This window comes from Lates calcarifer, linkage group LG10 (assembly GCF_001640805.2).
Source record: "Lates calcarifer isolate ASB-BC8 linkage group LG10, TLL_Latcal_v3, whole genome shotgun sequence".
NCBI classification, from domain to species: domain Eukaryota; kingdom Metazoa; phylum Chordata; class Actinopteri; family Centropomidae; genus Lates; species Lates calcarifer.
In genome coordinates, this window is record NC_066842.1 from 4,437,031 (window position 1) to 4,464,609 (window position 27,579).

The 27,579-nt window shown below is 42.8% G+C and overlaps 1 protein-coding gene across 4 annotated transcripts in view; it reads right to left on the reverse strand.

The window, feature by feature from the left end:
* Window positions 1-7,129: 7,129 nt before the first annotated feature.
* The window catches only part of LOC108894912 (transcription factor SOX-6), a 99,593-nt gene continuing 79,143 nt past the window's right edge, over window positions 7,130-27,579 (reverse strand). For all 4 annotated transcript variants that reach the window (XM_018693540.2, XM_018693541.2, XM_018693537.2 and 1 more), the window contains 7 exons: window positions 25,129-25,278; window positions 23,425-23,602; window positions 21,556-21,758; window positions 15,020-15,128; window positions 13,738-13,908; window positions 11,750-11,963; window positions 7,130-10,187 (listed from right to left, as the gene is read on the reverse strand). In XM_018693540.2, the coding sequence (XP_018549056.1) occupies window positions 9,839-10,187; window positions 11,750-11,963; window positions 13,738-13,908; window positions 15,020-15,128; window positions 21,556-21,758; window positions 23,425-23,602; window positions 25,129-25,278 (1,374 nt within the window). In that variant the 3' untranslated portion in view covers window positions 7,130-9,838. The remainder of the gene's footprint in view (window positions 10,188-11,749; window positions 11,964-13,737; window positions 13,909-15,019; window positions 15,129-21,555; window positions 21,759-23,424; window positions 23,603-25,128; window positions 25,279-27,579) is intronic.

A 27,579-nucleotide genomic window follows, 5' to 3' on the forward strand; every position in this document is an offset into this window, starting at 1 on the left:
CGTCACTATTAACATTAATGATGGCTCTGAGCTGAGCCGGAAGGCAAAGCTTTTGATTTCCTAGTCTTTCTATGAGCTGACCCTCACCCATGGTCGTGAGCTTTGGGTAATGACCGAAAAAATGAGATCGCAGATACATCGCAGTTGAAATGAGTTTCCTTTGTGGCTGGGCTCAGCCTTAGAGATCAGGAGGGGGCTCGGAGTAGACTTCCTAGATTTCCTAGCCAGTTGAGCTTTTGATGAGGATGCTTCCTGGGTGCCTCCCATGGGAGGTCTTCTGGGCATGTCTGACTGGCAGGAGACCCTGAGGTAAACCGAGAACACGCTGGAGAATTTATATATCTGGAAGATGTTGCTGTGGAGAGGAACACTGCAACCTGATCCTGCGTAAGCAGCAGAAAATGGATGGATGTATACAGCTCCTGCTATGATATCTCACAATATTTATCCATGTCTACAGCGCCGCTCAGCTAAGATCATGCCTTACAACTACTACTTGTGTATATGTACAGTTTGAGCAGGTAAAACCAGCAGAGTTGAATCCAGTGGAGGTATCATGCCTCTGAACGTATAGCACAGACAGAGATGCGTATCACCAGCTGGATTTTGATCAGCTGATGTCATATACAGTAAACATCATGTGACCTATGTTGTAGTTAAATGTATACAATGCTCCATTTGTTACTGAAATGCAATTATTTATGATGGGGTCATTTATCTTCTGAATATAGTGGCTGCAAAGGAAGCCAGACTCCATACGCCCCTGAATCTCCTCTGTTGTCTGTATATAACCTGACAGAAACTCATTCGTCTATTTACATCTCTGCTATCAGTGCAGTGTGTTTATGTAGCATGTAAAACTAAAGAAAATGTCAGCTGCATTGTTTAACAACGATTATTAAATCATACGTTTACATGTGGTGTCAACGCCAAGACAGATGTTTTAAAAAGAAGAGTGTAGATTTTTAATGTGATATTTACAACTAAACTTTCTCCCTCTCTTTTAATGCTTCAAACCTACTTAAACGTGGGGTTGATTTTAAATGAACAAAGCGACATTAGGAGACAGAAATCAGCAGTGTAATTAATGGGTTCCACACGTCACATTTAACTTTTGATTTGGTGATCTAAAGCTACAAAACTCTTTATTCCTCAGTTTGAAAGTGGTCCACAGTGATCAAAGGTGTTCTCATGTGGTTATCGTGGCAACTGCAACCTGTAATTAATAGATGTGCATTTTTTCATGGGGCAGAACTGCAGGGGACAATAGCACAGGTAAAGCATCAACATAATAACATCACACTGACTGAATGTTACTATGAAACTTGCATTTTAACCCTGTCTGCAGTGACTTATATTTACCCACAACTAATTTGTTTTTCTTAATACTTTTAGGAGGAATTGTAATGCCACCAGGATTATGTTTCCTGGTGATGGTTTTGTCCCAGTGCAGGACAAAGTGTGACGTTATACTGCAGTGAAAATTTGTGGCTAGGCAGGCAGAGTGGATGGCAGAGCGTACAAAGCTCATTAGTTCGACAGCTTAATCCCTCAAATCAGCGTTGACTTTTTCAATGTTCTACCAAGACCGCGACCTTTTTCGAAATTTAACCAAGTGCTTTGGTTGCCCTAACTTTGTGATATATTTGTCATAACCACAATGTTTCCAGAACCTTAACCAAGTGCTTTGAGTTGCCTAAACATAATCATGAAGCCCTTAATCAGGCTTTAGTTGCCAGGAGCAAATGCTGCAGGGAAAACAAATGAAAAACTTAGACCGTGAAGCAGGATCTGGATATTTAAATTAACATTTTTCTGACCACCTTAAGGCAACCCTCTCACCAGACAACAGTGCTGAGCCTTGTTTCCCAAAAGCACCTAAGACCATGACGATCATAAATCCAGCTAACAAACCTTTTCAGGCTTAACCTTTTAAACACCGTCCCACCTGTGGAACACCTTGGCCTTGGTAACACTGCTTCTGGTCTGTACTGGACTCAATCTTGTCATTCCTCGCTCTGTCTCCTGGGTCATGTTTTCATTTATTTCCAGTGTTTATATTGCAATATTTCCAGTTTTATTTTGGCGTCTTTGGACCCTCCCTCTCATCTCAGATCCTGCCTTCTGCCTTCTTGCGTCTCCTCCTGCTCTGATTGTCTGCCCCACCTTGACGTGTTGCACCTGTGTCTCATTGTCTAGTTTCTCCAGTGTTCTCTCTGCCAATTAGTCTTTGTTCCTCCGTGACAGGTGTACCTGCAATTATTTCTGATCTTAAGACGTTTGCATGTTTTGTTTTTGTTCAGCAGATATTAAAAAGCTTTTACTCAGGTGTGCATTCACTTTTTAAGCGTGTACACAGAGAAACTAGTGTATGAGTACGTGAAACACTCAGAACTACTGAGATCGATTATTATTGGGAAACAGATTCCTGCAAAATCCCAGATTATGTTCAGTGTTAATATATGTTTTTTTTTTTGCCTCTAGATTTTGATTATGGGTAGGGAAAGATTATGGTTAAGGCCAATAAAATATGCTTTATGCATCTCTACAGCAACTAAAAGGCTTGGTTAAAGTCTCTGTGAAACAAATTCAGAGATTTGTCTGTGAACACATTATTTATGTTTGAAAATAGTTCCTGAAAACGTGGAAAGTGTAAACTGTGTCTCTCTGCATTGTGGAGTTAGATCATTTCAGTTTTCTAACAGTTTTGTGTTGAGGATTTTATGGGCGGGTCTGAAACAGTGGCTCGATGATGCACTGGAGCCACCACTCTGTGTAACCCCGCCCCTAACACTGTAACCGTCCCCGCCCCCTGGATGCTCAGCAGCTCCGTCATCGCCTTGTTTAAACTTTCAAAGTCATTAAGAAGAGGAAGAAGAGACAACGCTGGCTGCTAGTATCTATTTTGTCAGGTTGTGGTGCTAACAGGGAGCTAACAGGATGCTAACTGTCAGTGTGCTGCAGCGTTAGAGTGGGCGTGGTTTCAGCGCCTCCAGCGGACACGCCCCCAGCGTCTCAGAGCAGAGACAACCTTATTTTATCATGATTTTGAAACCTGATTTTACATATTTTCCAATTTTCTAACCACTCAGATTTAGCTGGGTGGTTAATAGCACCTGCAGAATGCATCAGTATTACTGCTTTACACGGACTTTAAGATACTTTACTCTCCGCAATTCTAATACACTGCAATTATCAGGGCGTGGTCATGACCCTGGTATTTTCCATGTGCTCCTCTGTGTCTCCTCCTCTGTCTGAGTGTGTGTGTGTGTGTGTGGTGGGTGTGGCTTTCTCACCTGGTTCCTGGCTGAATCTCCACACCTGCTGCCAATCAGCTCATCTACTCTCCTGCTCTAAAACCCCAGCTCACCTCCAGCTAACTGTCACATTGCCACAGGCTGCAGCTTCTCTCAGTGTTGGTCAAGATGACTAGTTTCTCTCGTGCTTTGCGCCCATGCGTTTGTTCACTGTTGTCTCCTGTGCTTGGGACATTTGTGTCATTACTGCTGCTCATACTCACCTCAGCCAGCAACCACTCACTCATCATTCCTTTGTGCAACAGTCATTCATCTCAAACAGTTGAACCTGAGTGTGTTCGTCTCAAACCTCAACAGAAATATACATTACATTTTCATGGGACTGAGATAAATTCAAGTAACATACACTTTCTTTTGTTTTAATCCAAGATTGTCTGCAGTGCTTCTGCTCGAACAGAAAGAAACAATGAGTTAATGTGTAGTCAATGAAACAAACACATCAGACTGTGCAAAATGGATGCAACATGCTCAGAAATGTCTTGTCCCTTCCTCTGCATCGCTGTGTCTAGTGTCTTTATCTGGGAAAGCACAAACGGGAACAGGATTGTAAAATCAGTAGAAAAGATGATGGCAGGTCAAATGAGGGGAGGAACAGCAACAATGCCGTTCTTTACCTCCTCATGGTCGCACACAGTTCCACTCATCAAGGCTGCAGCCGTGTCTTTGAGTCAAACAATCCAGCTGCTTTCAAAGTGGCATTTTTCGTTAAACATATAATATTTAATTTGCGGACTAATGCACTTAAAACGACCCAAGGACTTTGCCTCAAAAAGGAAAAAATTGGCCTTTTGTCCGTTGCCCATTTTCCTGAAAAAGTGTTGTAGATTTTCTTTCACCTCTAATTGCATTAAAAAAGAAGTATAGGCCTTTATGCAATGTTTCAAAGACATGGAAACACAGACACAGCTAAAGCAACTCTTTTCAAAGGAATTTTTTTTGTATGATTTTCTTTTATCTAGGTATTGCATTTAGCTTTTTAGTTATTGTTGAAGGCCTCCCAAGGCTGCTGACCCTTGGAATTCTAATAAGCCCCCCCTCCAAATTTACAAATGTTATCAATTAAGGAACGCTTTAACAATACAGCTAATGTAAAGCAGATTTCTCTTCTGCCCAAAATTACATTTATTAGGTTTTACAATACAGCTAATGTATAGTATATTTTAGAGTTTGATTTAAAGGATGCTCTACTTAAGTTTCCTGCGTATCGGAAGCACCACTTACATTTGACTGCTTCCCATGGTGATCTACTTCCTGCCAGGGTCCAAGCTCCAAAGTCGGATTTCTTCTGTGCTCAATAAATGTAATTCATTGTCAGATTTTCTCACTCTCTTCCTCTTATGAGTCTCTCCTGATAGAGATACATTTAGTTTGAAAGTCAGGAAAACTTATGGTTTTGAGTTCAAATTTCTCAACAACTACTGACTGGACTGTAATGAAGGATACTTCATGTTCCCCTCAGGATCAATTGTAATCACTTTGGTGATCCTTTTGACTTCTTCATCCTGTGTCATCATCATCATTAGGTTAAAATTCAGTTGGGAAAATTAGCCTCAGCTGTAGCTTTTTGGTGGTTTCCCAGCAAAGACCTACAGACAGCTGTTTGGTACAGTGTGAATCAGCTGCATGCTGAATGGAGGATCAACACACATCAGTAACAAACCACTGCAAAAATTCTGTTTTGTATTTTTGATAAGAAAATAAATCTGAGTGCTTGATCTCAATTGACTCAAACTTTTCCTCGAACTTTGTTTTGATTCCACATGATTAAACTGATGCCCAGCAACAGTCATTCAGTTCAAAACAAACAATTAAATGCAAACATCTAGACGAGTTTTTACCTGCAAAATCACACACAGCGCTCATGGTGAAACATGATCAACTCAACGGAAGTGTGAGGGTCAATTATTCCCCTTTTGAATCAAAAGCATTTGAATGATTAGGCATCATAAGCTCTCCGCTCAAAGAGGACGGTGCGTGCTGCAGTACCGTGACCATTCTGTGTGCTTTAATGAGTAGTGGAGCCTGCATGATCATAAACAGGGTGGCTTTGATGCCTCATTGAAAGAGCCTCTCCAACACGTCTGAAGGGGGCTCCTCCTTTGTAATAACAATTTATAATTCTCTTGATCTAAAAGCCTGATTGGTGAGGAGAGGAAAAAAAAGGATTTTGTTCTCTCTACTCTTCAAGATGGTTTTTAAAAAATCAAAAAGTGAATTTGCCTAGGGGGTCCATCCAAGACCAGGCTTTCATGAAGAAAGCATGTCATTATGTCTCATCACCACCACCACACACACACACACACACACCAAACCCTCAAGAAAAGAAAAGGTAGATTCAAAGCCTGTGTAATCATTGCTCAGTTTATCACTGTCAGTTCCTCCTTCAGTTGAAGAACAATTAGCGCAATAACAACACGATAACTCCTTTTTAGTCTGGTCCCAGTGACGACGTGTTAAACTATTCTACAGCTTTCCCACATAGTTTTAAAGTTTCCTGATTTTAATAAGCAATAAAACTGATCCATTAACATGAAAATGGTTCCCACAAATAAGTACCAGTTTGGATCTGTTTTGCTTATTGTTACTTTGTGCTCAGTTTCAATCTGAGTTTCAAATGCACGAGATGTGTGGATGTGGAAACTTGAAACTCGTGGTGTATATGCACCTTCTCATTGAGGGCAATCAGCTGACTTACCACAGAAAACTCACATTCACTCTCACTTGTTTTCTTTTTTCGGACTTGTTTTCAGATAAACCCCACCCAGCTCCCATCCCCTCCCATGTACACAACTTGTAAAAATTATTTTCAAACCTGACCTGAGGTTCACTTGGACATTCTGCTCTTCTGAGCGCGGAGCTCTTTACATTTAGCCGTCAGCAGTAGCATTAACAACTGGGAAAACTGAATGGAAACTGAAGATTACGTCAAGTTTCCTTCAGGGGATAAATGAAGTTTGTGTGTGTGTGTATATGTATATGAATGTGTGTATCAAGCTATGAAACCATGACTGCACTGTAATGAACTACAGTATCCTTTGTTAAGGTGCTGAAAGCTTCGCATATACTTACACAACCAAGCACACACAGAAACAATCTGTCAACTTGCAAACAGCTAAATGTTCATCCTGCAGAAAGGGGGGAAAAAGGAAATGTAAATTATGATGACTTATTTAACGAGATTAGCATGGCAACAGCACAAGTATGATTTCAAACACCCCTCCCAACTAAAAGCTATAGCACAGCGCGCACACACACACACATTCATGCACACAAAGGAGCATGTGACAAACTTGCCGGCGCCCCTCGCAGGGTGACGCTACAGTTGATTTGGGAATTACAATTAGATTTATGATGTGGCTGCATATGGCTGAGCTCTGTTTCTCTCTCTGAAATGCTGGGATTGGCTGCAGCGAGCACCGGCGCCGTGGCGTATACACCACAGCACAGTCAGAATGTGTGGCGTTACCTCACACACACACACACACACACACACACACACAATGGAACAATAGGCCACATTTACTGTAATGGGCCACCAAAATATAAAGACCAAGTGGAATAGCTCAACTTTGGAAACAGAAAGCCTTGTGTTGGAAATTATTAGATCCCTGGAAAGTAAGAGCACTATTTAGAGTAATGGAAATAAAAATTCTTGTGGTACTACCTGAAACTTGTGCACTGTGCTTTCACACACAGAACACAATAGGTATGAGAGCTTTCCTTCCAATGTCCATCTTTACAAAAATATTGAACTGTTATCTTTCCACAGAAGTCAAAGGAACACTTGGAAAAACAATGAAGTGACAGATGTGTAAGGAAAATCTCAAGTCTTAACTTTTTATTTATTTATTTTTTTTGATTGTCTTTCTCACCAAGTTGTACTGACACTTTTTAGAGCCAAAGCTGGCTAATAAATACAATGAAATGTTAAAACGCACAATTGAATTTCAAATACAATACTCATCACAAAAATGTGTGTGACCAGAAAACTTGTGTTCTGCTTCTGCAGGTCACAACTGACAAGAGCATGAGGTTACCTTTTTAAAGAGATCAGAGGTGATGTGACCCCCTTTAGGCGGCACTAGAGCTGCGGCAACAAAATCTGCTTAAATAATTGAAATGCTTCTAAAGAAATGGCAATTTACTGGTGCCTGGCATGTACGAGACTTCTTCGAGAGTCCAAACATGTGACTTTTGACTGTTCTAATTTATCATGTTGAAAATCAAACAACAACTTCACATTAGTCAATACTAAAAAAACAAAAAACAAAAACATAGAATTTATATCCAGTGCTTAGGATGTGTATGACACTAACAGAAATGTCTATGCATGAGGCTTTCCCCCTGTAATGCAAGCAAAAACCAATGTTCAGTCCCAGCTTGTGAAGCTTTTCCAAGTAAAAATTGCCAGATATGGTCACGAAGAGAAACAGGGAGTCAGAGAACGTGGGGAAACCAAGCTAAACAGAGCACCCAGAAACCACCTGAGGTCACAGGTGTTGAAAATGGAAACGTGGTCAGATTGCAGAGAGTGCGGTGAAAAGAGACAACGAAAAAAAAATATGGTGTGTCTTCAGAGAAAGAATGTGACACATGAGTAAAATGGAGGAAAAGAGCGTGCACACCCAGCACGGTGCTGACCACTGGGCCGCACCAAGTTGAAAGAGGAACATCTCGCTGGAGACTGTGGAAAAAAACTTGTGTGCTCTGACTGGGGTGTTTGTGACTGCAAAGCTGAGTGAGAACTATGCACCTCTTCTTTTTTTTTTTTCCTCCATTCTTCTCTTCATAATTTATTTGTCCTCAAAATATACATGCAATGTAGAAAAAGGTACCCTTTTTGAAATAACAGACTTATTAAACCCATTTTTTTTTTGTAAACTATATAAATTCTTTTTTTAAAACACAAGTTTGGTGTATCTTTCCCACGTGATGCTGAGAAGACATTAAAAAATATCAACACGCTAATAAAAATAGTAACATTTTGTACCGATTCAAAATACAGTGAAGGGATCCAGAATATTAGAAACTCTTATCCTACAGTAGGGTCTTCCTGGGGCTGCTCCTTGTCCTCTCCTGTGATGCAAAATGAACAGGTACACTTTTAAGACTTGTGAATTATCTTAAGCGTCTAGACAGAAATTAAGCCAAAATATGTCTTTACTTTTAGCCTGATTGAAAGTGACAAATGCTAAAATGTCTGGGTTTGGTACACTGTACTGCACTGCAAGTGTTTGGCCTCAAGGAACTATGGGCAATGTGGTTTATGAAAGCACCGATGCAGCGGAACAGAAGAACGGATTCCTTCGCCGCTGCTCTTCTGACTACGTCTGAAAGCCAGAGCGACACAAAATGTGTGAGCGAGTGCGATGAAAACACATCCTCCCTGAGCTCTGCCTGTGACTGGGCCAGGAGGGGAGCCAGCAGTTATCGAGTAGGAACTCATCTCATCAGATAGAAAAAGCTGATTGTATAAGACTTTTTTGCAGCATTGGAAGTTAAGACTACAACATCCCGAGTGAATGTGAATGTAGGTTTGGCACATTTGAAGTCAAAGTAAATCTGTACAATGTCTGGGTACTTACTTACTTACTCACTTACGTCATAATAATAATAATAATAATAATAATGTGATATAAGGGATTTTGCTCCCTTTATTTCATTGACAGTCTGAAAAGTCCTACCACTCTTTTTGTATGAAAACAAACAAAACAAAAACACATTCACAAGCTGGCACATCATACCTGAGCTGGGATATTAAAAAAAAAAAAAAAAAAAAAATCTAACAGTAATGTAATGTAAGCAGTTTGTCAGGGAAAAAAAAAAGATGTAGATGCACTGTATTCGTAAGAAACAAAAGTAAGACTATAAGATTACAAGAGCTAGACTTTATATTAAAACTTTTCAAATTTCAAGTTCTGACAGTCCAGAGTTTGTACAGGCAGTGACCTGTCAGAAAAAATGTCTATAGAACAAAAAACAAAAAGGAGAAAAAAAACAAAAACACAAAAAGTAAATACATAATGATAAAAACTAACTCACTCCTTAAACATTTAAGACCAAATAGCTGTTGAAGACCAATTCCTGATGCTTCAAAATCCATGCATGCTCTTTACAAACCACACAGCAATGTGTTTGTCGCTCATTTGTTCTTTGTCCCACTCTCTCTCATTCTCTCTCTTCTAACTTTTATTCGCACCTGTTTTTAAGATTGTCAAAGTGTAGGAAACTGAAGTTCATTGTCAGCTGAATGTCTGTTCAGGTTGTGTTCGCAGGTCACATTTCCCCCCCATCAGCCCTCCTTCCTCAAATGGACGTCCATCAGTATACTGTCCGAGATCTTTCTGAGCATGTCCGCTGAGTTTAAATCCTGTCTGGGCATGCTCAGTGCATCATGACGCAGCATGTCCTGAAAGTCTGCCTGAAGGTCTCTGTAATAAACTGTGTTTTTAAAAAGTGTTTCTGAGTATAACAGGGGTTTGTAATTTTTCTCTTTATACAACTGACAACCCTGAGCACACTCAGTTGGCACTGACGGCCTCCCGTGTCTCGTGGTCACTGCTATAGTCTGACTTGGGCTCGTCCTCAAAGTCCTCGTACATGTCCATGTCGTCGTCTCCGTTGGTGGGGTCGCTGGGCAGATCCAAGGCTCCCATCCCGCCGCCGTTGCTGCCGCCGCCGCCGCCGGGCTCGGACTTGACCCCGTACGTGCTCTGGATGACGGGGATGGCAGGTTCGGGGCTGGCTGAGTTGCTGGAGCAGTCTGAGGTCAGGTGTGGGGATGGTGTGGCTGTCGTTGCCATGGTTATGGCGCCTGGGTAAACTCCTACCCCGCCCGGGCTGCTCCCGAGAGGAATCGGTGGCTGAGGCCTGAGAAACAAGGAAAGGAAGGAAGGAAAAAGAGGAAACTATAAACAACTGTAACATAGACCTACAAAATAAAGTAATGAGTCCTGTGCCGCTCATACTGTTAGCACAGGTAAAAATAACACAATAACATGGGTCATATGAACAGGTAACATTTCAAATGTCGCTACAAGGCTGACAGCTTCTGACTGATCAGTTACTGATTCATTTAAAACCTTTTGAACAAGCCGCTTTGAACAAAACATTAATTCTGAGGCCACTCAAGTTAACAACAAGCAATGCTTCTCATCTGGTCGGGCATGTCACAACACACACAGCTCTCCCTGCCAGCTCACAGCAGCCTCAGCTAAATAACCTGTTAAGATACAGATGGAATGAGGGTAAACGTACATCACTCAAACAGGCCCTCTGGCTCCTCAAATGAGCCACATAAAGCAGGAAAACTGCTGTCACTTTTCTCACCTAACAGTTTTCCCTCCTCTGTCTCCTGAAACCGTTACCGCCGTAGGCCTTGACGGACTCATTTTCACATTAAACTCTTTAAAACAACACTGGTTTAGTTGTATGGAATGAGCCAGAAGCTGGTTGTGTACCGGCTCCCAGAAGCTATTTGATTTAAGTTTGATTGAAAGTCCAGGCCTGAAGAATCATAGGCTTTTTTTTTTTTTTTTGCGTTTGCTTGACCACACACAGTAAATGTGGCATTTAGCTTGTGACGTCTGCCTCGCTCTTGTTCCCTCTCTAACATCTGCTTACATTTCATATTCCACTATGTCTGTCTGTGTCCAATTTCACTGCCCGCAAGCGCCCAGCATTGTCCTAATTTAATAAATGACAAGCTATTAAAAATCGCTCCTATTCAAAGCCCTGGCCTCTGGTAAATCCATCTCAAACACAGGCCACTGTGATGGCTTTAAACACATCCATGGCTGGTTCCTATTAAGACAATGCCACTGTTTTTCCCCTCGCTGCACTACACTCTAAAAAGTATAATGCGCTTTAAAGGGTTTTACAGATAGAACCACAGGAGGCTCCAAGAAGAAACCTTTCATAAAGGATCCATAAACCCTGATGGTCACTCCACAAACCTCTAACAAATGGGTGAAGTTAAGAATATCTCTTTTATATTCATACTGAGACAAGCTAATAAAAAAAAGATCTCACAGTAAAGTGCAAAGAAACATAACTGCTTGCTTCCGAATTAAACACCAAAAAAGAAAATAAAAGCACCGCTTTTTTAGATTTATCTAATCTTGAGTAATACACGAAGCCTGTCTGCGATCCAAGGCTTGTTGCTGGCCAGAATACCTTCTATCATTGTGGGTAGTGCAGGGATGGACGTGCTACTTCTGTGAAAGTACACCTACATGTTGCACTGCTCCTGGGATTTAAATCATTATTACACATTACTGCCATCTGAAGGTCCTGACATGTAAAACAGCCTAATTTTAAATTGAATTTTAAAACCACATAGCAGATTTCTTTCAAACTAAACCGAGGGTTGCACTCATATAAAAAGCGTACTGATGTTCAGGGACAGCTGTTCTGCTGTCGGTAGCACTCACCCCACAAAGAACTGCCTCATCTCCTGACGTCGTGACCTCATCATCTGCTTGTACTCTCCGATGCGCAGCTTCTTGCCGTCGATGATGCAGGTCCTCTTGGGCCGCGGCTTGTACTTGTAGTTGGGGTATTTCTCCAAGTGGATCTTGCTCAAGCGCGCCTGCTCCTCGTAGTACGGCTGCTTCTCCTGGTTGGTCATGGCTTTCCAGCGAGAACCTGTGGCGAGTGATTGAGATTTTAGTTCGGTCTGTTTTGGCTTTAATTTTACGCAGCTTTGTGACAAAAACATTAGAGTTTTGAGATCGAGAAAGGAGGAAAAAACAACATTTTATGGAGCTTAAACTTCCTTACATTTAGAGATGAAACATGCTGCACATTAATTCAATCAGCACACAGCCCTGATATACACACAAACACTTTCTGGCGGTTTCTTAAGGTGGAATATTATCTTGTGAACAGACACCATAGAGTCTCTAACCAAGGAGGCTGTTTAAAATCAGGAGTGGATTACACTCTGCTCCCTCTTGGCTACAGAAGAATGATACATTGTGTGCTTATTATTTTCCCCGGTAAGAGGACCTTCTGAACAAGTGGACAGGGCCATTACTGCAGGAACGCTGCGCATCTGCGAAGCACTCTGACAACTTATTATACACATTCTGCCTCGCTCCTCTGTTTATCAAGGTTTATCACAAACTAGTCTTGTACTTTTGTGACACAGGAAACAGAAGAGGGGTTTTTTTTTTTTTTTTTTTAAAGCCTGCCACCCACTCCACAAAGTCCAGCTGTGTTATTATGTTGGAAAGACATGCATTGTACACATGCAGCTATGTACACATACACAACTGTGCACTTTGAGCTCTGCTTTGTGTTCCAGTACGCTTGATAAATATCTGGAAAATTATCTCTTCCTGCCAACAGGATCTTACTGTTCACATCTGACTGCAAACCTGACTATTAAACAAATATATTTACTAGAATAAAGGAGTTTAAATATCTCATTTGAATTTAATCTGTCACTGACATAGGTGGATTTTGCATCGTACAAACTCCGAGAGCAATTTGCAGAACACAAACCCTCCTTTTTATCGGAGCCCATTCAAAGCTCTGAGTCAATAAGACAGACCCACCTAAGAAAAAGCAATTTGTTAACGTTGCTCAGGAGGAGCATTTACATTCAGCAGCCCTCAAGCTCACTGGAGCCCTGCGTCGGACAGTGGAAGTCTTAAGAACGTTTCACGAACAACCGTTATGCTCAGCACCGTGTGAATGGCTATCTGTGTCGAGGAGGTTAGTATCAACACGGCTGCTTTTTAACTGAATGCATCCATCACACTAGTCAGGCTGACACAGTGGAGCTCTGTGTGTGGAGTGTTCCAGGTTGAAAAACACTAGTCCTTCTTATAGTCCGCAGAATATTGGTAAGAAACCCTGTGAACTGTAGAAAATGGTGGCAGGGGAACCTAATGAGCGGAGAGGCTGACCTTGAAAGAAATTCATAGGTTTGAGGGACAACAACTGTCAGATGCACTGCGTCTTCGAACGAGACACTTTTGTAGTGACGAAGTGTTTCTTGTTCATTAATTGCGAGTGGAGCAAAAGACTCATCGTTTTTTCACCCAGATTTTGTGTCCCAGTTCATCCAAAAGGTGACGAGTTCATGCTGGGAAAAGAAACTGATTGTCGCAGTTTGCAGTAAATGAGATCCTCTCGTGGCAAGAACAGCTTGGAAAATACTTCAAGTAACAAAAAGTCAAGAAAATAAAGGAAGGCAAATGAGCTGCTGATTTTGTGCCTGTGTTTGTCTATTAAATAAAAAAACAACAAATGATTAAAACAAACACTGGAAAATTCTGGATATAAAACAGATCTTAAAACCTGGATATTCCTACAACATACAAGAACATTAAAGGGATTAAAATGTAGACGTAGAGTTCAGGTTAAGTGTTGAAGGCCCTCTCTGCTTTCAAATAAAACTATAAAATCTCACCAAGGATCTTGCTGATGTTGGAGTTGTGCATGTCGGGGAAGGTCTGCAGGATCTTCCTCCTCTCGTCTTTGGCCCACACCATGAAGGCGTTCATGGGCCTCTTGATGTGCGGCTCATTGCTGTTCCTGCCCCGCGCCTCCCTGAACACTCGCGCCTCCGTGATATTACTCCCTACGTGACACAAAGGAATGACATCTCCTTTATCTCCATCACTGACACGTTCATCTTTCACACTTTAAATGTACAGTGTAGCACTGATAAGGATTAGCTCTTCCTCTTCGTCCTCCTGAGGCCCTTTGTTGCCTTCTTGTGGGAGGATGTATAACAAAAGTTTGATGGGGGTCTTGCTGGGATGCCCTAAACATGCTCACACAAACAGATAGTATCTCAATGCCTATGCTCCTGTGTTTACTCATCTGACTCTAAACTAAACCACGATGAGCACTCCTCAACCCCTCACTGCCTGTAAACAGCAGTGCTTTATGAGAAACAGGTGGGTTTAGAAAAAAAAAAAAGACGCCAAGTCACTGTCCTTGCACTATATTCAGAGAGAAACATAGCAGCTGTATTTTAACAGTTTTATGTATCTGCTAACTGTATGGAATATATAATATATGAAGTCAATTCTTGCTATAATTTAACATTTTGAGCATCTTCATTTGCAGTAAAATTCATTGACCATTAGCTACAACAGACTTGCTGCCTGTCCTCGCCTGCTTTTGTTTGCATACTTGTACTGGGTGGGATCTTGTGTCACAAACACTAGCTGTGGAAAAAAGGAGGAGAATTCAGCCTCTTGTCGTGTGCTTGCAGGAATAAAAACAGTGTAAAGTTTTTCAAGAGCGTAAAATGTTGACATTGAGCACTCTGTTTAGCTGATGAGGGTGTCCTTCACCGTAGCTTCCTGAGGAGCACAATAAATATTTGTGTTTGCTGAATACCTGTATGTTCTGGTTTTCTAGCAGATGCATTCTTCTTCTCTGGAGCTCTGAGATACAAGGCCTCTAAGAGGTAGGGCCTCCTCTTTGTGGGGCCCCGCAGAGTTAAGGGTCACTGGTATTAATTTAGTCTCAACAGGATGCGACTGCCTCTCAAAACTGTAGCAGCTCCTTCCTCTTATATCCTTCGCCTTCCATTTTCTATCCTATGTCTTTGGCATTCATTTCCAACCACACATGTTGAGTACCACAGTCAGAAAAGTGTCCAAAAATAACAGAGGAAAGAATCCTAGAAAAGAGGATAAAAGGACAGAAAAATAAGGCAAAAAAGGAGAAGTGCTCACCATCCAGATCCTCTGGTCTCGTCAGGTCGATGACTCGATGGACCATCTTCCCAGCATCCTCCCCGAGCTTCCCCAGGTGCTGGCTCAGCGTCTCGTAGTGCAGCCGCTCCTGAAATTGCAAGGAAATGTTTGAAGGGTTGCTAAAAGCAAGCTGCGACTTTTGACACAACCGCTTGAGAAATGTGAATTGAGCAGCCAAAAAATAAATCCTTTGAACTTTCGTTCAAGTTTTCAGTTCCTCTTTGCTTCTTATTATTTAATGTCTGGGTCAAGCTGCCTGGCAGCTTTTAAATTGGGTCACTAGGGATGACTTTGATGGTAATGACAATAAAACTAATTGCTGGGTTGAACTGGCGTGGAGGAGAGTCAAGCTTTCACACAGCACTCAAAACTGACCAGTTTATTTTGCTGCAGCATTAATACTTTTACAGTGTCTGAGGGAAATGAGTCATGATGTTGGTTATGCGATAAGCTAATAGACAAGTCATCGCTGCTGAAAACCCGTGCTAATCATCAGCGTCTTCCCCCCGCCTCCCACCATCATGCACACAACATTTCTATGTTTCTATCCTCTCGCCTGCCACTCCACTTCTGAGACAAATAACTTCTACGAGCAGCCTGCCTCGAGGCCTTCCAGCTAAAATTACCCCACCACACTCCCAAACTGTGGTGGAAAACATCGAACCCTCCGCACAGCTACCGCACATCCACGCTCCTCCTCGACTCTCTTCTCCTCTCCTCTCCCCTCTTCTTCTTCTCCTCTGCCCTCCCTCCCTCCCTCCCTCCCTCTCAGCTCTCCTCCTTTTTCTGGTGACAGAGGCATTTTGTTTGACGCAAGGAATGGTTGCCGGGTGAAGTCATGCCGCGGTAGCCGCTGGCAGAGTTGGTGGAACTTAGGGGCCGGTGTGTGTGTGTGTGTGTATGTGAGTGTGTGTGTGTGTGTGTGTGTGTGTGTTTATAGATGAGGAGTCGGCGCGGGCCAATGTCAGCACTACGGCAGGGCTGTAATCAGGCCCACCACAGAACATGTGCCTGGGCAGTGCCATGCTCACCGCAGGAAGCAACCGCCTAACAAAGGACTAAAGAAAAGAGAGAAAGAGGGAATGACAGAGGGGGAGATAGAGAGAGCAAAAGAAAAAGGAAGAGGAGTGGAATGGAAAACTAGTCCAGAGACAAGAATAAGGTCTGCAGTCCACTGAGAAGTCCTTTTTAAGCTTGCAGTGGTAAACAATAGCCCGGGGAAAGCGGTCTAAGCTCCTCATGATGCTTTCAGACTTCTGGAAGTGAGGCAAAGTTTGGTAGTCCACCACTAAAAGTTATCATAAAGTAGATTTATAACTCTCTGAATTCTGCATAGATGCTCTGCAGCGCTGTGGAGCACAATTTCTAAACATCACAAGTAGTTAGAGACGTATGAATATTGCTGGTAAATGGGAGGAGACCGATGGAAAACTAATGCAGAGTAGAGTTAGGGTTTTGGAAAATGGACTAGGACAGCATCAATAGAGGTGGACCGATCCAAACTACAGATTAACAGCAGACCTGGGTCAAAATTTGCAAATACTCCCTGCGGTTGGTCTACTTTGGTCTACTTGAAAGTTCTTGTGGCAAATGCAATAAGGAGCTGTCTTTGCTTTGTTTAGTCAAGATTGAAATAGGTTTGGCTCGTGCAGCCGCTGGTTTGATGCTGGACGGCTGCCTTTTGGAGCAGCATTGTACTGTAGACTTTCTCTTTCATGTGACTCCATCTGTATTGTATATGCTGTTGGATGACGCTCCTCCTCTTCTACCTGTTCAAAACCAGTCAATGTCAGTGCTGATACTCAGGCAGTAACGATGAAGGATAAACTTTTATCCGGCACCGCTGTATCTCAGTGGCTTTGACACAGCAAGACTCACCCATTGCATTGCCTGATATTACATTACTATTCAATCCAGCTCTGATTTGGAGCAAAAAGAGCACTTGACTTGGAAGCAGACAAGTTGACTAAATTAATTAGACACAATGAAGGACGTGTGCAGCAGCAAACATAAATTAAACCAAGCAGAAGAACGAGATTGGAGACAAAAAAAAAAAAAAAAAAAAATCAAGTTAAGTCACAGAAACAGCAGAAAAGAGGAGCGTTCACTTTAATCTGAACAAACAAGCACTGCAGAGACCCAATCACATCTGTGCCACCACAGTATTTTTAACACACTATTCCTTTCACTGGGTCTGGAGCCCAATATTGCTGCTGAATGTATATTTCTAAATTTAAGAGACACCCGACTCTTTTTGTTCCGCCTGGTCTCTCCTTGTCTTGGCGTTTGCGTCTCTCCACTGTTGCTAGGGCGACGCTCTAAACTTAACTGTTTTTTTTTTTTTTTTTTTTTTTTTTTTTTTTAAATCTGCACCGTATTGAGCTCATTACCACAGTTACAACTCGCCTACCGCCAGCACGGCCTGCCTCCAACTGACCCGCAACCGTTTACTGTCTCCTCCCGGACCAATCAAGTTTGGCAACCTCCTCAGCAGACCCCCTCCTCCTCCTCCTCCTCCTCCCAGCGTTCCCTCTCTCCTCCTATTTTCCTCATCTTTCTTTCTCCCCTTCCTTCTCCAGACTTCGCTGTGTGCCGATAGAGCTGTCACTCAGCCCCGTTGCTGTTTTTTCTTCTCCTCCCCTCCTTCTCCTTTTCACCATTCCTCCTATTCATAGCCCTTAACAGCCCTCCACCAGCCCTCCACCCCTCGAGGCTCCAATCCCGAAGAAGTAGACACTCAACAGTCTATTTGCAGGTGCCAGACTCAGCTTTGTAGTATACATTATTATAATGTATATCATTCAGGCTTCAAATACAGCAACATTACGTCGACCTTTAATCAAGACTTGGAACCGTCTGAGCTGTCGGTTTCACAGGCTCGCTTCCTACAAAGACCAAACTCACCAGCGGAGCCAATATAAACGTCTATACAACCATTTCCTCCCTCCTCTCCTCCTCCCAGACTTACTCTGCTCCTCCAACAGAAACTGCAAGCATGCCGACCAACTTTATTCAACAAGGGTACAGACAAAAGACACTTCTCTGTAATGGGCCACATTAAATTAAAGACTTGGAGATTCGGAGATCTGGTAAACTTCAAAACTGTTCGAAAGTTAAAATAAACATGTCCTGACAAAACGTGGTCTGAGAGGAATGTGACTGTTCAAAAAACAATGTGTGAGGTCTACTGAGCAAATGAGAACTATTTCTAAACAATTTATTGAACAAATCTATATTAAATAAATAGATTATGATTAACAAATAGTGTGTATTTTAACAAGTGTAGGCATGTTGTATATAAATCTATATATTTTATTTAAAATTTCTGTGGAGCTGCTGAAGGATCTGCTGACAGCTTTAGAGGAATAAAGCAGGTTTTCACACAGGTACTAAAAAAAAAAAAAAAAATCCATGTGTCCCCGTCGTTATAATTTGGAATCAGCTGTTGAGTGATCGTGTGCACAACCAGCCTTCATCCAAAGCAGGAAAACAGATCTTGGAACAATAAAAAAAACTTTTCCTTCTTATGTGGCCTGTAGATTTACCTGCACTCAGTCTGCCATCACCCACCATGTCCACCTCCTGTGGAAACAGGAACAGTAGTCCCTCATGGTTTAAAGCAGTGTATTATTTTTCTATCACATTTCATGTAAACTTGACCGGTCCCCTATGCAAAACTGTCACGCTTTCCAGACAGCTCACCATGCCGATTTAGAACCTCTACATGTTATCACTTTCTGCTTTAATGAGTTACAGTGAACAATCCACCGTGGACACATGGTTGATTTCTGTGTTTTCATCCAAGACATGGAAGCTGAGTAACGTGCCAACCTCTCAGAAACTTGATGTTTTCCTTTAAGTGGGTTTAGGGAGTGTTTTGTGGCTGTTTAGATGAAAAAAAAAAAAGTCTTTTGAGCACACACACAAACACACACAGACACATACATGCATGCACACACCCACACAGTCATACACAGTGGCTATTTCAGTGAGCTTTGGCAGCCGCAGGCCAGCTGGAAGCAACGTAAGCGTAAGGTGATACTCAACAATGCCACTAACTGGCCAGGCCTCTCGTCTGTACACCAGCTATAATGACATTAACATGGCCAAGGCCAGTGCAGAGCCAGGACACACACGCACACACACACACACACACAAAGCAGCCAAGGATCACTTTCAGCTCTTAGAGAAATGTCTGTCGTCTATGCTTGAAATGAATGCTGCGGGACAAAAATACACAAACAGAAAGCGAAATAAACACAAACACACACTCAGACGTCACCACGACGACTCCCTTTGAGTCGAATCAGCACAGGCAATAAATAGCTCAACATTCGACGTTACACTGAAATACCATTTACAGCAGTTGTCTCATTCCCTCCAAAGAGGCCGAATATGCTGTGCTAGTACAATGTCGTAAAACAAAAAGGCTCGGGCACAGCTTCAAAGTTTCAAAGGGGAGGATTTGAGTAACAAATTTATTCGATGAACAGAAAACAACACACAAATCCAAGGTAAAGAAAAAGAGCTGGTCTCGCTGCCTCCCGAGGTGGAACGGGTGAGTCACACTCTCAGTATCCAGCAAGTTCCATCCATGAATTGTTTAAGACAGAGCAAAGCCTTAGAGAGCTTTAGAAAAAAAAACACACACAAAAAAATTCTCCGTCCCAAAGAAAAAATTATGTATTTAAAGCTAAGAGAGAGAGTCTTTGAGCTGCTGTTGTTAGGTAACGAATAACAAACTGACAACAAACACCAAGGCCTGCTGTCGTCCTCGAACCGGAAACAATTACTTTGAGACTTTCCAAATGAGCTTTTTATTAGGAGGCATGGAGCTATAAACCAAATTACTGCATTGCTTTGGTTTTGTTCTTATAAAGTTGGAAAATATAGAGTGTGTTGGGCTCTCCCTGCAATACACTCACCTTAATCTGTGATCATTTCAAACTTTTTTTTTTTTTTTTTTTTTTTTTTTTCAAAAAGCTCTTTTAAGCACAAACTTATTTGGGAACATTGCTGGGATTTTTTTTGCTGGACCTGCAGCAGACAACTCACATTAAATCTTAATAAACAATTTATTAGTATAGGCTGTTGTATAATTTATATTTATGAGCTTCTCAGTGTTTACTAGTATAATGACTTATAAAAAAAATCAACTTGGGACTGAGGGTAAGTACAGCAGAGATATATTTTGCCAGATTTTGGATGTTTTCCTCCTGAAGATGCAAAGCAAACAAGTCCAAAAAATTCAAAACAGCCCATCCTCAGAGTGCACCAATCATGACCTACTTGGGGTTGGTGGGTTCAAAGTCTCCACCCCTAAAATATTCATGAGTTCCTCTCCTCCTCTTTCTCCTCATCCTCGCAAGCAACATGGGATCAATTGCGCAGGAGAGCCGGTCTAATCATGTTCCCTATTTTACTGAATGTCTGATCCGTGGAATCTGTGACTGGCTGATCAGACTGATTGAAGATGTTTTGGAATATGGATTTCCCTCTGGATATGAGATCCTGGTACAAAGGCCCTGTCTCCCTCAGCCCACGGGGGGAGAGATGAGCTTGGGGGGTGGGGGGGAGAGGTGAGCATGGAGAGAGGGGGGAGGTCCCTTCCCTGAGAAAGGCCCTTTAATTGGGCTAAAACCCTGAGGCCGGGATCCCCCCTCCAGGGCAAGTGGAGAGCTGGACTCCATTATGCACGCGGGCACACACACACACACACACACACACACACACACTAATGTTAACACCATCTCCTCTCCAAAAAAACACCCACTCAGTCTCAGTCAAGGCAGGCACACAAACACACTCACACGCCAAAACCATCACTTGTCATTGGCCCAGCTGCTCCCTCTTCAAAGCTGTTGGCTTCTGGGTGGCCGTGGAGATGAGAGGAGAAAAGAGAAGTTCTCAAGAACAGCAGCCCGAGCCAAACGACACCAAATATCGTCCATGAATATTCTTCAGACTCATGCGCGAGCTGAGCACAAACCTTGAACAGCCAGCCAATGAAATAGTGGAGAAAATGTGACACAGAAGCGCAGAGTTCTGCAGAGGTGTGTGTGTGTGTGTGTGTGTGTGAATACTGTACAGGGATGAATGCAAAATAAATCCTCTCCCTTCTTTTCTCACCACATTAACTCTGCATGCTCTGGTACTGTTCACATGTCAATAAAAACCCTGACAGAGGTCTGTGCTTCTCTTAGAGTAAGACAGTTTCTCAGGTGTTCCTGCACTGTATTTTGCAGTGTTACCTGATCCAGGTGCTTTCAACCTTATTATAGATCCTATTTTAAAAGCTGATCATAAGGTACAGTACTTGGGTAAGTACAGAATGTACTATATGTAGCATTTGTGTTTGTGTGTGTGAGTGTGAGTGTTTCAATCAGAATTCTTTCTTCACATGAGAGAAATGCCTTTGAAAACTGCATTTAACCATGTGATTCTTATAGACCTTATCAGTGAAGTATGTCTGTGCATCTTATGTGGTTACATGTGACCTGTCTGCCCCCTCTAACCTTGTTGCCGTTGTTGAGGCTCATGCTGCTGAGGGCCGACAGTTTGGCCTCCAGGCTCTGGTGTCCCGACTGCTGCTGCTGCTGCTGTTGGTGGAGCTGCTCTCTCTGGATCTGCTCCCTCATGCTCCTGGCCTCTTGGATGGCCTTCATCACTGCGTCCTGGTCCCCGAACAGCGCTGTGGAGTTGAGGCTGGACAGGATGTCTGGGAGGGGAGAGGATGGGAAAAACTGGATGTCACTTTGGCTGCCATCACAGGAAAACACAAGTGGTTTGACCACATTTGTCTGACAATAGCCTGGTAACACAACTTCACAGCTGTCATCATACTCTGATTCAAATATTGCTAAATTCTGATGGGACACCACTTTTTCCGACAGAGGAAATTCTGGACTGATATTTATCTGATATTAAAGCTCGCAATATAAGTCAGTTTTTATGGCTCTCTGGCATCTTTCCATAATCTTAACCAAACAGTTTAGAAGGTATGATGACTGAAAAGAAAAGAACTGAAGATAAAGTCATGCTGTGTTTAAGGTGACAAAACAAGTACGAGAAAATGGTTCTCGAGGTTTTAGCCATCACAGAGAACCTGATAGAAAACAGTTCTCAAAGAGTTCATTTGCATAGTGACTGGTTTTTAAATTCTGATTTGCAAGTACTTTTTATTTGTCAGTTTTGAATAAACCAGAGGGTTTAGAGTCTGATGCTGATGCATAACTCTAAACCTTGGTGCTTGTATGTGATTCCATGCTCCTTCATAAACACTATCAAGCTTTGAAAACAAAGCATAAGTGCTGAAAACCAAAAAAATTCACAATGGCTTCATAAAAAACATTTAAACATCTGTATAAAAAATGGGATTTTTCCAATCTCTTATTGGGCCCAAATGTTGCTCAAGTTGTTTTCCAGTCCACTTGTGTCTAAACACGACAGAATCTCCTCCCCCTTGTTTACGTGCTTCACACTTCTGAAGCCGATGCACATTTGAAGAATGAAGAAAAAAAATAAATAAAAGGACGCAAAGTTTCCGTCGCCCTCCTCGTTTAATTAGCAGACAAGTAGGAAGCACTGTATGCTTGGGTGGCCGTTGAAATGGGCAAAAAATAACTTTGCAGGCAACACAAGCGACGCGTCCTCAAAGCCACTCCAGAGGAGCTGGTGAAATTGTTTTCTGGGGGGATATAATGAGAGGGTTTGGATTGGCCTTAATAACAGATAGCAGAGGTAGGGGCATAAAAGGTCTAGCGCGGGCAGACAATGATGTGAGGAAGCTCTTAAAAACCAAATAACGTGTGCTGGGTTTCACTGCTTCCGCTGCTGGGGTTTTCATTGGGGCTAAATACAGGGCTTTGGACTCCTGTAAAACACAAACACACACACACAAATACTCACACACAGGTCTCCTCGTGGGGTTGAGGTGTCTGCAGTCTATCAGGCGCATGCAACGCTGCTTGGTTTGTCTGTGTGTGGCGGGGAGGGAGGGAGGTGTTTTGGGTGGGTGATGTTTTTGTTTTTCCGGTTGAAGGGAAGAACAGTTTTACACTGGAGTGAGGACGTGTTTGCTCTGGATGGATGTACAGTACAGATGTGAACAATACGGTGGTGTATGAAAGTGTATGAGTGTTTGTTTGTGTGCGAGGGAGCATGTGCTGTATGTGTGGAGTGCGTCAGTGTTTCCCCCTCAGAATTTTGTCTTGGCATGGTGAAGCGGCATTTAGACCCTGTGATTCTTATTGAACATGTCAGTAAAGCCAATGCTAATGTACTTCTTCTAGGGCAGAGCAGCAGTGGTCTGGGTGGCCCATCCTGTCTACCCAGTGGTAAATTAAACACTGGTGTTAAAGTGCGTGTACGTGTTTGTCGCCTACCGAGAGAGGTGTTCCTGCCCATGCTGGGGATGGGGCTGGGGATGCGGCCCTTGCCCATGCCCGTGGGGCTGGTCTTGTTTCCGGGGAACAGGCTCTGTGTCGGGGACGTCGGGGAGCGAAGAGCCTCGGCTGTCTTGGGTCTGGCTGAGAGGTTCAGTGGCTGTGTGGATCCTTCCTCCTGTTTTAATGGAAATGTGTCAGAATGTAACTGAAAGAAGCTGTGCGTTAGTATGTGGTCCTGTTTGTATTCCAGCACCGCTGAGAAGTGCTTATACCCATGTGGAGTTGGCCACCAGTTGCGTTATGGAACAATGTTTTCAAGAGTGATCCCCATTTTTTGTAAGTATCTCATATGGACACAAGGATGCACATACACGAGCCTCGTGTGTGGGTGCATGATACACCCCTGATTCATCCAGTGGCTGTAATGAGTCAAGACTATTTAAAACAAATAGCTGCTTCATTAACAGACATCAGCAGAGTCTGTTAAAATTAAATTTACATCAGGTTAAAGCAGTGACAAAGAAAAACTGACCACAGCCACTGATTTTCAATTTTGTCCCAAGTATCACTTGAAGTGCTTTCAGTGCTTTAGTGATGCTGCTGCTGACTGATCAGTCGTCCCTATCAGCTTGTAGCTCTTCAATAAATGAATTCCACAGCTAACTTCTTTGAACTTGACAGGGGAAAAAAGTTGTAGCGTACCTTCTTATCTAAACAATGGCACCTTTGTTTGAGTTCTTTATTTCTAATCAGAGGTTCATGACCACAGTACATCCACATAAGGAATCCTAGGAAAAGGAGGAGTAGTGACAAGAAGTAAATCCTGCACGTCAACGCAGCCTGACTTGTGTTGGCAGCAAAAGCTTAATGAACATGGAGCTAATTTGGAGCTGAGCTTCAGCGGAGGGAGGTGTTGAGAAGAGAAGGAGCCTAGGACGGCTCAGTAGAGGGAGGGAAGGCTGCGGGTGGCATGCCAAAGTGAGGGGTGGTGGTGGTGGGGGTGGACTGAGCATGTGCGGGGGTGAGCAGAGGGTGGGGAGATTGGAGGGCACAGCACTACTGTTTGAGTGTGGTGAGCTCTGACGCCGGTCTATTGTGACGCCGCTTGCAGCTGTGCCCCACACACACACATGGCTTCCATTACTGCCTCGTCGTCGAGTAAAGATGAGGCGTACGCTCTCTCCACTGAAGGGGTCTGGGCTCCTGCCAAACAGCAGCCAGCGCCAGTGTCAGTTTGTGTGTGCGTATCAGTGTGTGACTTTTAAATAAGCTGTTTCTAATTGACGGTGAAGAGTACAGGGTCATGCGCAGATCGATGTTTCAGAAACTTCCAAATTTCCAACCTCTCACTTTGACTTCATCATCACCATGATGCTGGTGTGTTTTCCTATCCTATCATTCACATTCTGAACTCACTCTTTCCTTTGTCCTATCATATTGTCTTACTTCATCCACCATAGAGACACTGTTTTTCCCATATAGACCATATCCCTTACACATTTGTTCAATTCCCGGTTGCTTGTTTCTTCAGTGTCGTCAAATTCTCTCCATGGTGCTGTTGTCTTCATTAAAACATTAACCCGTTTCCTGAACTGCGATGTTATCAATCACAAATGTGTCCACTTACTTTTTGCATATCCTGTTGAATCATTTCAACAAGTCTGTGTTTCTGTACGAAATCATTTGCAATGATGGGCTCACCTTAATCTGAGCAACAGGACTGGATGCTCGCTTCTCGCTCTTCAGGGCGGAGGGGGAGAGGGGACCGGAGGAGTTGGGAGCCTGCGGGAGGGGAGCCATCTTGGCTCCTGGTGAGATCTGCATGCTTGCCAGTTGGGCTGCATACAGCTGCTGCAAAAAGGGAAGAAAACCAGCAAAACCGACAGGCTATTAACATTGCTCGCCAGCAGCTAGTCAGTGGCTTTCCTCTTTCATTCTCTCTCCTCTCTTTTTCTATGCCCCCCTCCCTTTCCCTTCCCTTCCACACCACTGATCCTGTTGTGTGTTGTTGTGTGCTGTATCCTCTCCCTGGTACTGCTCGCATCTTCTAAGGGTTTGACGGGTGTGTGTGTGTGAGCCAAACACACACAGAACTAATATGGAAACAGATGTGCATGTACACACACACATACACACCTAGATCTGAATTTGACAGGAGTGTCCCACACAAATGGAAGATTTGTGTTGAGGGGGCGAGTATTTATCAGGGAGGCATTCCAGCAAAACATTTTCATTTTAAATTATCTACAATCCATCTTTGACAGTTATTCTTTCAACAGATGCTGGGAGCAGCTTGTGCATCGATTTGCATCTAGAAATAAATCCAGATAATAGCTAAAGAAACTTCTGAATACTTTGCTTGAATCCTCCTTAAGTTTAATATTGACTATTGACAAAATGGGGTATCTATTACTCAGTTCTGCACAAACATGAGAATGCACAGTAAGTAATGGAATAAGCTTTTCAGACAATGCCTGGCTCAGTATCACTAACAGTAAAAGACTGGTTTCCTTTATTTTTCTTATAACAATGTGAACCACAATGGAAAAAAGCCACATGACCCTTTTTTGTTATCCTGGCAATTTAACCTTTTTTTAAGCTTTGGCTTTTACAGCACAGCTATAATTTTAAACGGTAATAGTCAAATAAAATCAAATCAAATTAGGATGGCAAACAATACTTTATGAGTCTCAAAAAACACTTGAGACTAATCTTGTCATATATGGTTAGTCCTTGCATTAGCATTAACAGACAGCTGAGTTTCTTCACGGATTCTCATCCAAAACAAAGACAATAGTGTGCAGTCATATTTAAGTAGGTGTAGTTAAATTGCAATTACATCTTAGGCATGTGAAAATCACTTGAAAATAATATAAAAATAATAGAAAACTTAAAATAAAAGACTTGGAAAGTATAAGCAATCTGCCCTCAGGGTTGAGATGAAAACATTAAATGTAGCAAGAACAAAAAAAAAAAAAAAAAAAAGGCACAGATTTTCCATCCAAGGTACTTAACAAAAATCAAAGAGTCAAATACTCAGCCCACAGTCCAGGGTCTTCTAAATCAAAGCTAGCTGGCCAGACAAACCGCTGCCTGAAACCACTGTCAACCCCTGTCTAAATGCATTGGAGTGTGAGTGCTGGAGTATCAAAGAGCCTGTCCTCAGGAAAACCACCCAGACGTGGCTGGCCTTCACTTAAGACTCCCTCCTCTCTTTCTTTTCTGCTTTCCTACTTTCCTCTCATTTTTCATTACTCTCACCTCATCTATACTCTCCCCTTCCTTCTACGTTTCTGTCTTTCTTTTGTCCTCCTCTCCTTTGATCTCCCTCTGACTCTCTTCCTCTTTCTTCTGTCTCTCAGTTTTGCTCCAGAATCATTCCTCACATCTTCTCCCCCATCTCCTTTTCCATCTCTGTTTCCTTCTCGCTCTGTTTTTACTCTTCTGCCCCTTCAGCCTAAAAGGCCCCCAGTGTTGTGAGATTTGATTTCCCAATAGTCAAAACTGCAAAGTCTCCTGGGACCCGAGATCCAAAAGCGAAGAGAGAGCAACAGAGAAAGGAGAGAGAGAGAGAGAAAGGGGGATAGAGAGTGCTGCGCTGCAGACACTCGAGACCACCGTCGCTTCACCGCCGAAGCACCAGGCTCAGCGGTCGGGGCCCAGAGAAATTGGCTGGCCCTCTTTCCACTTCTCTCGGAGCGATATTAAACACAAACAGAAGGGGCCTCGCCATTGAAACAAAGCCCTGATGTCACGCCGCTTATTTTCCTTGGAAGGCACCGGGAGTGCTCGGGCCAACCCCTGGCGATATGAGATCCCTGTAAGAATGTGCCTTGAATGGCTGGTGGTGAGGCCTCTCGCGTCAATCAAGCCGACCGCAGAGTTACTTCTGGTGATGCCTGATATTCTTACAGCTCTAAGGGGAGCAGGAGCTGAGGCAGACACACGAGTCTTTGAGGTAAAACACACAGTTAAAATCTCACACCCGCGCCTGCACAAACACACACACACACACACACACACACATATAGGGTATTTTTCTGCAAACACACCCACGGCTATTGTGCTGTTAGCAGCGATTCCGTCAGCAATTCCAAATAAGAAAAGGGAACTGTTGAACAAACAAAAGGCTGAGAATAAGAGCTTTTACCT